At 52.4% G+C, this 7,420-nt stretch overlaps 2 protein-coding genes across 5 annotated transcripts in view; both read left to right on the top strand.

Moving 5' to 3' along the window:
• The window catches only part of LOC142476435 (X-linked retinitis pigmentosa GTPase regulator-like), a 29,961-nt gene that overhangs the window by 9,791 nt on the left and 12,750 nt on the right, over nt 1-7,420 (top strand). The gene's annotated exons all lie outside the window — the stretch shown is intronic.
• LOC142476434 (phosphoglycerate kinase-like) lies at nt 4,410-5,565 on the top strand. Its single transcript, XM_075581811.1, has one exon. The coding sequence runs from the start codon at nt 4,535-4,537 to the stop codon at nt 5,447-5,449; it is 915 nt and encodes a 304-aa protein (XP_075437926.1). The 5' UTR covers nt 4,410-4,534; the 3' UTR covers nt 5,450-5,565.

Below are 7,420 nucleotides of genomic sequence, written 5' to 3'. Positions count from 1 at the left end.
ATAATAGGGGCTATGCCATCTAAAGCATTTCTGCTGAGTGGGTATTGGCCAATAAACTTAGTCCAAAAATAAATATATTACAGAATCATTCTCTTTCCCCATACTATAACTAAGCTGCTTTTAAACATTTTTTTTTTTTCAGCTTCTAGTTAACTTTTCATGTCTGGAACGTGGTCTTTGTACATTCCTTAAGCTGGAGGAGGGGGGCCAGCCCGCTTGGCTGCTTTTAACCTTCCCTCTTTTAAATGACTGCTGTTCAAAAATCAGACAAGCAGTGTATTTTTAAGAAAACAAACCGTTAGTTTCCTATTATAAGTTTGAACAGAGAAACCTTGATAACTAAAAAACAAAAACAAAACCATCTCTGCAACCCTTCCTATAAAACAAAAATCTTATTGTTTTATTTACTATTAATTCCTTATCTTTCTTGCACACACCGACATACACATATACACACACACGTTCTCTGAGTTTATCTTCCATCAACATTCATTCTCCTTCCTACAAAACTCCAACATTACCTTAATCTCGTGGGCCAGAGTAAAACTTAATAAAGCTTCCTTACTCCATAAGATCAGACTCTTTCTTTTTGTTTAAATAAAAAATAAACATTTACTTTTTAGAACTTTGCATTGTAGATATACCTTGCTTTTAGTCCTGACTCCTCTAAATCAGCACATAAAATTAAAATTTAAAACTTCATTTAAATATTGTAACAAAAATGCGCTACAGTAAAAAATACAAATTCATACTTGAGTCAGGGTGAAATGACTTCTTTTTACAACTGCCAAATTCTCATTCTCTTTTAAAATACAGACTTTAACACATAATACTTCCTAGGTTTATTTTAAATGCTACTGTCATGCCTTGTAAATGGCAGCAGGCTTAATTCACTTTGACAAAAGGGTTTAAACTTAAATGACCCTTTTACAAGAGATTATTTGTTATTTTTATGATTAGTACTGACGTGACAATGTACGTGACAATGTAAAGCGCTATGTACATGTAGCCAGGTCCCCCTCGCGCACTCACCCCCTCCTTCCTCGTTGCGAGCGCGCGGTGTGGGCGTGCGGCCGGTTGTCATGACGCGATCGGGTGGTTGCTATGGCGCGGTCGGGCGGTTGCCGGGGACGCGATCGGGCCGGTTGCCGAGGCCGCGATCGCGTTGCTGGGGTCCCCGGCGGCCGGTGAGCAGGGCGCCGCCATGTTAGGGCTGTTGCGCATGCGCAGTGACAGAGCCCAGCGCGGGAGGCCCAGATAGCTCGCGCATGCGCGAGATGAGTCTGCCAGCCCCCAGGGTGCATAGGGGCAGAGACACCTGACTCCAGGGAGCCAATAGGGCTGAGGGAATGCCTGGGGATAGAATAGATACATTTCGCGGGGTTTTGCAGCCACGCAGGCAGTCAGGATCCGGACCAGCTAGGGGTAAGAGGTGGATGCAGGGGTCAGTGACCCTCTGCATTAGGCCAGCAACCCCAAGGTCCCAGTTAGGTCCTGAGCCACCTAGTAGCTTGTGGAGTATAGGGACAGGCCCTAGATAGGGACACTGCCGCATTTATTGGTAGCTTAGTCAGGGACACAGTGCTGAAGCCGTGCGGCCCTGCGAGGTGGGTTCTGGGCTCAGAACACCACCAAAGACCCTGGGACTAAGGTGATATTATCCGCGCTGGAATTCACCCAACGCGGTGTGGAGGACAACGTCGGATCGGGCGGATCTCCAGTGATATCGCGGTACCCGTGGCTGGAGCCCGGGCAGGTAACCTGCAACTCACGTGCACCAACCAGGCCTATCACCAGACATAGTGGCTGCGCAGTCACACATACACATGCACAGTGGTATTTGACTTTGGGGGTGCGAGACATTTGGGTGGGGGTTACTGGACACGGGGTGGGATCACTCTGTGGGAGGTTAGCGTCCGCCGTGACGCCTAGTGTGGTTGGCGTCCGCCGTGACGCCCAGTGTGGTTAGCGTCCGCCGTGGCGCATGAAGGTTGTGTTGTTATATGATATATGTTTTGCTATGCAGTAAAGCCAGTCTTGTTTTATATTTGCTCGCTTTGTGTGGTTGTTTCCTGTGAGGGCCTCCTCCCACTCCGTTGGGATCCCTCCCAGGTGGAGGCGTTGCACCCAGAGATGTATAACATGCATGTACCCCAGGTTCCCCGTGGAGGAAGCTCAGCCCTCCTGTGAGCCAACAGGTAATGCACCACACCTGAGTAACCTTGTATGTTCCTACACCTCCACAGTATTATCTTCGAGCGGGTGGGGGAAAACCCGTTACATTTGGAGGCGCTGCTGAGATGAGTCCTGGGTTGCCCTGTTCCAATTTTTTTTCTAAATTGTCCGATTCATATTTTCATCATGTCCGTGCCGTCACCGCAGGATGTCCATGCCTGGGCCTTAGCGCACCAAGTATCCCCAAGATGCGCGGTTGCAGTGACCGGGGTAGCAATTGATACAGACTTATCTACAGTGCGCACGCAAGTAAGAAGTTGCCCGGGGTTGGCCACCACCCGGGTGATAGACTATAAACTGGATGTTGCTGGCCTGGGGATCACCTGTCTCCTGTTCACCATGAGTGACATATGCTTAGAAACGGCCCCCAATGTATTAAACCTACCCGAGCCCTCCGCAGAGGACTGCCGCATGATCTACGCTGACTCTCAATCTCCTGAAGAAGCGTCCACTAGTACTGGATTACACCCGAGCCAACGAGTGACCAGTACGCCTCACCGCGTGGACCCCCCTAGGGTCTCTTTCACCCCAAGCGGATTAGGAGGTACCGCCAGCTGGGCAAGGAGCCCGCTCATCCCACCCAACCCTGATCAACGGTCTGGCGGGACCCCAACCATGCCTAGCGTAGGAACTGGGAGCAGTAGTCAGGCCCTTAGTGGGAATCTTGACGTGAACACGATAGCCTCCCAACTAGTAGAAGCTGTAACCATTTCGACCCAAGCACAGAACTACCGGAAACTCAAGGCCTTCTCTGGGATTCTGCCGACGCCCACGGGAGAAGAGGGGATCGAGGCATGGAGGGACCATACGCTTCAAATCATAGAGGAGTGGTCGTGTTCTGAAGCCAGCAAGAGACAAAGACTGGTCGAGTGCCTCCGAGGCCCCGCCGCTCGGTTAGTGCGGGCGCACCGGAGCGTGGAAGGAGAAGTTACTGCCCAGGAACTAGTGGAAATGCTAATTAAATCCTTTGCCAGAAAAGACGACGAAGATGAGCTACTGGCTCAATTCAAAGCCCTCCGACAACGTGAAGGACAAGATTTATCTGCCTTCGTTTGTGACCTACAGCTGTCCCTGGGCACCCTCCTGGACAAGCATATCATTTCCGCGGCCGAAGCGGACCGCTACCGGTTCAAACAGCTACTCAAGGGGTCGTTGCCTGACCACAACATAGCTATAATGATGCGGGCCGCCCGGTCGCGGCAGTATCCCCTAAATACGGGGAACTATTGGATTACATAAGAGACCATGAAGTGCAGCGCCATTTCCATGAATCAAAGAAACCCAAAACTACCCCCTCGGCCCCAAAGAGTAAGAAACCTTCCACACCAGAGGAGGAAGCGACCCCCAAGTCGTCTGTTTGGGAAAGTCGTAGTTCGGAGCGGTCCTCATCCACGTATAAGGGTCGTCCGGACCGCCGTGAGGTATCTTGCTACAACTGCGGGAAGAAGGGCCACATCTCGTACTATTGTCCGGAGAAGGAGGACCAACCGGAAGAAAAACCTCCCGACAGAAGAAGCACAGCCCGATCGATGGTATGCCGCGCCCAGACCGTCGAGCCTGATGTGAACACCCCTCAGGGAACCACGGATTCCCCTGCTGACGCTGGCCCCAGTGAGGACGCCTCACCCGGTGAAGCTTGCAGTCAAGTGGGCCCTGCGGCCATCGTGCCCGTGGTAATAGAAGGGATATACGCCTCGGCTCTATTGGACACCGGGTCACAAGTGACCATAATATATCGCAAGTTCTATGACCAGCACCTTCAACACTGCCCTCTGATGCCGGCCGAACATATGAAGGTTAGGGGATTGAGTAATGAAGACTACCCCATCGATGGGATTGCAAGGGTCCAGCTGGACATACTCCAACTGAACACCGGCAAGAAGCACCCTATGCAGGTAGCGGCCATGGTATGCCCGGAGCCCCACGACCATTGCAAGTACCCCATCATCTTGGGAACCAACGCGGACATAGTGCAAGCTATAATCCGAGCTTACTTGAAAGAGACCAACAGGTCAAGTCTTCTGGATATCCCTGCTTCAGCACAGGTGGTCAAGTAATTTTGACTTTGCTGAATGAGACATTTGGTTGTGGCCATTTTGCTGCAAACAAATGACCGCTGGTTTGTCCGCAGTGGACCCTTTGCCATAGTTGCTCGGCACTGATCCACCGCCTGCTTCTAACAAGGGTTGATTTCAACGTCCCCATGAAAAATAATTAGATTACAAACAACCAAAGGATTAAGGCCGCCCTCCCCAGCATCCAGCACTGCTTGGACAAGGGCGCCAAATCTGTGGTACTCATGAGTCACCTGGGCAGACCTGATGGTGTCCCCATGCCCAATAAGTACTCTCTGGCACCAGTGGCTGAGGAACTCAAATCTCTGATGAAGAGAGAGATCGTGTTTCTGAAGGACTGCGTGGGGGCCGAGGTGGAAGCTACGTGTGCCAACCCGGCTCCCGGTACCGTCCTGCTTCTGGAGAACCTGCGGTTCCATGTGGAGGAGGAGGGGAAGGGCAAAGATGCACCTGGCAACAAGATTAAGGCGGATGCTGGACAAATAGACACTTTCCGAACCTCCCTTTCTAAACTTGGGGACGTTTACATCAATGATGCTTTTGGGACGGCCCACCGAGCTCACAGCTCCATGGTGGGAGTGAATTTGCCACAGAGAGCCGCAGGATTCCTAATGAAGAAGGAGCTGGATTACTTTGCCAAGGCGTTGGAGAGCCCCGAGAGGCCTTTCCTGGCTATTCTCGGAGGTGCCAAGGTCAAGGACAAGATTCAGCTGATCAATAACATGTTGGATCAAGTGAACGAAATGATTATCGGAGGAGGTATGGCCTTCACCTTCCTCAAAGTGCTGAACCATATGGAGATTGGAACCTCTCTCTATGATGAGGAAGGAGCCACCATTGTCAAAGACCTGATGGCCAAAGCGGAGAAGAATAAGGTGACCATCACTCTGCCCGTCGACTTCACAACGGCCGACAAGTTTGACGAGAATGCCAAAACCGGACAGGCCACCGTCGCTGCCGGGATCCCAGAGGGATGGATGGGCCTGGACTGCGGCCCTGAGAGCATCAAACAGTTTGTGGAAGCTGTGGGAAGGGCCAAGCAGATCGTATGGAACGGTCCCGTTGGGGTATTCGAGTGGGACAAGTTTGCTAAAGGAACAAAGGCCGTGATGGACAAGGTGGTAGAAGTCACTGCTTAAGGCTGCATCACGATCATAGGTGGGGGTGACACTGCTACCTGCTGTGCCAAGTGGGACACAGAGGATAAAGTGAGCCACGTCAGTACTGGCGGGGGGGCATCTCCCGAAGGAGCTACGGGTAAAGGGCCCCGTAGGCCAATGCCTACTAAGGTGGCACCAACAGGCCAGCCTTTGGATCCACAGAGCCCGTGTTTTGTACCCTCAGAGACATTTTTCCCCTCAAGGGAGGAGGCTGGGCCTCAGGACTATGCTTATTACTCCCCCGAGGGAGTTATCGAAGAACAACTCCGACGGAGTCAACGAGTTAGGTACCCGCCAACTAGGGTTACTTACGATCAAATGGGGGCACCCCATTATGAGGCTCAGCAGTGTTCTCGTAGTAAGATACAGTCTGTGATTGTGATGCTCAACGAATTATGCAATCTCGTTTAGAGTTATCTGTGCTAAATTATATAGTTACTGCATTTTTATTATATAATTTGTGTACATTGTTGGGAAGTTATGTGGTCCAAGCGAGGACGTTGGAGTTTTCACCAGGGGGAGGATGTAGCCTGGTCCCCCTCGCGCACTCACCCCCTCCTTCCTCGTTGCGAGCGCGCGGTGTGGGCGTGCGGCCGGTTGTCATGACGCGATCGGGTGGTTGCTATGGCGCGGTCGGGCGGTTGCCGGGGACGCGATCGGGCCGGTTGCCGAGGCCGCGATTGCGTTGCTGGGGTCCCCGGCGGCCGGTGAGCAGGGCGCCGCCATGTTAGGGCTGTTGCGCATGCGCAGTGACAGAGCCCAGCGCGGGAGGCCCAGATAGCTCGCGCATGCGCGAGATGAGTCTGCCAGCCCCCAGGGTGCATAGGGGCAGAGACACCTGACTCCAGGGAGCCAATAGGGCTGAGGGATTGCCTGGGGATAGAATAGATACATTTCGCGGGGTTTTGCAGCCACGCAGGCAGTCAGGATCCGGACCAGCTAGGGGTAAGAGGTGGATGCAGGGGTCAGTGACCCTCTGCATTAGGCCAGCAGCCCCAAGGTCCCAGTTAGGTCCTGAGCCACCTAGTAGCTTGTGGAGTATAGGGACAGGCCCTAGATAGGGACACTGCCCCATTTATTGGTAGCTTAGTCAGGGACACAGTGCTGAAGCCGTGCGGCCCTGCGAGGTGGGTTCTGGGCTCAGAACACCACCAAAGACCCTGGGACTAAGGTGATATTATCCGCGCTGGAATTCACCCAACGCGGTGTGGAGGACAACGTCGGATCGGGCGGATCTCCAGTGATATCGCGGTACCCGTGGCTGGAGCCCGGGCAGGTAACCTGCAACTCACGTGCACCAACCAGGCCTATCACCAGACATAGTGGCTGCGCAGTCACACATACACATGCACAGTGGTATTTGACTTTGGGGGTGCGAGACATTTGGGTGGGGGTTACTGGACACGGGGTGGGATCACTCTGTGGGAGGTTAGCGTCCGCCGTGACGCCAGAGGTGGTAGCGTCCGCCGTGACACCTAGTGTGGTTAGCGTCCGCCGTGACGCCCAGTGTGGTTAGCGTCCGCCGTGGCGCATGAAGGTTGTGTTGTTATGTGATATATGTTTTGCTATGCAGTAAAGCCAGTCCTGTTTTATATTTGCTCGCTTTGTGTGGTTGTTTCCTGTGAGGGCCTCCTCCCACTCCGTTGGGATCCCTCCCAGGTGCAGGCGTTGCACCCAGAGATGTATAACATGCATCTACCCCAGGTTCCCCGTGGCGGAAGCTCAGCCCTCCTGTGAGCCAACAGGTAATGCACCACACCTGAGTAACCTTGTATGTTCCTACACCTCCACAGTATTATCTGCGAGCGGGTGGGGGAAAACCTGTTACATACACTAATGGCGCTATATGAATAAAGACATTCATACATACATTAACTATCAGAGTGACACACAAACACTTTACTCCATGACATGTATATTATTATGCCATCAAACTAGTTTCTATGAGCT

This window comes from Ascaphus truei, unplaced genomic scaffold (genome assembly GCF_040206685.1).
Source record: "Ascaphus truei isolate aAscTru1 unplaced genomic scaffold, aAscTru1.hap1 HAP1_SCAFFOLD_1605, whole genome shotgun sequence".
Classification (NCBI taxonomy): domain Eukaryota; kingdom Metazoa; phylum Chordata; class Amphibia; order Anura; family Ascaphidae; genus Ascaphus; species Ascaphus truei.
The sequence above is the reverse complement of the archived record's forward strand: the minus strand, read 5'-3'. Positions and strand labels throughout refer to the sequence as shown.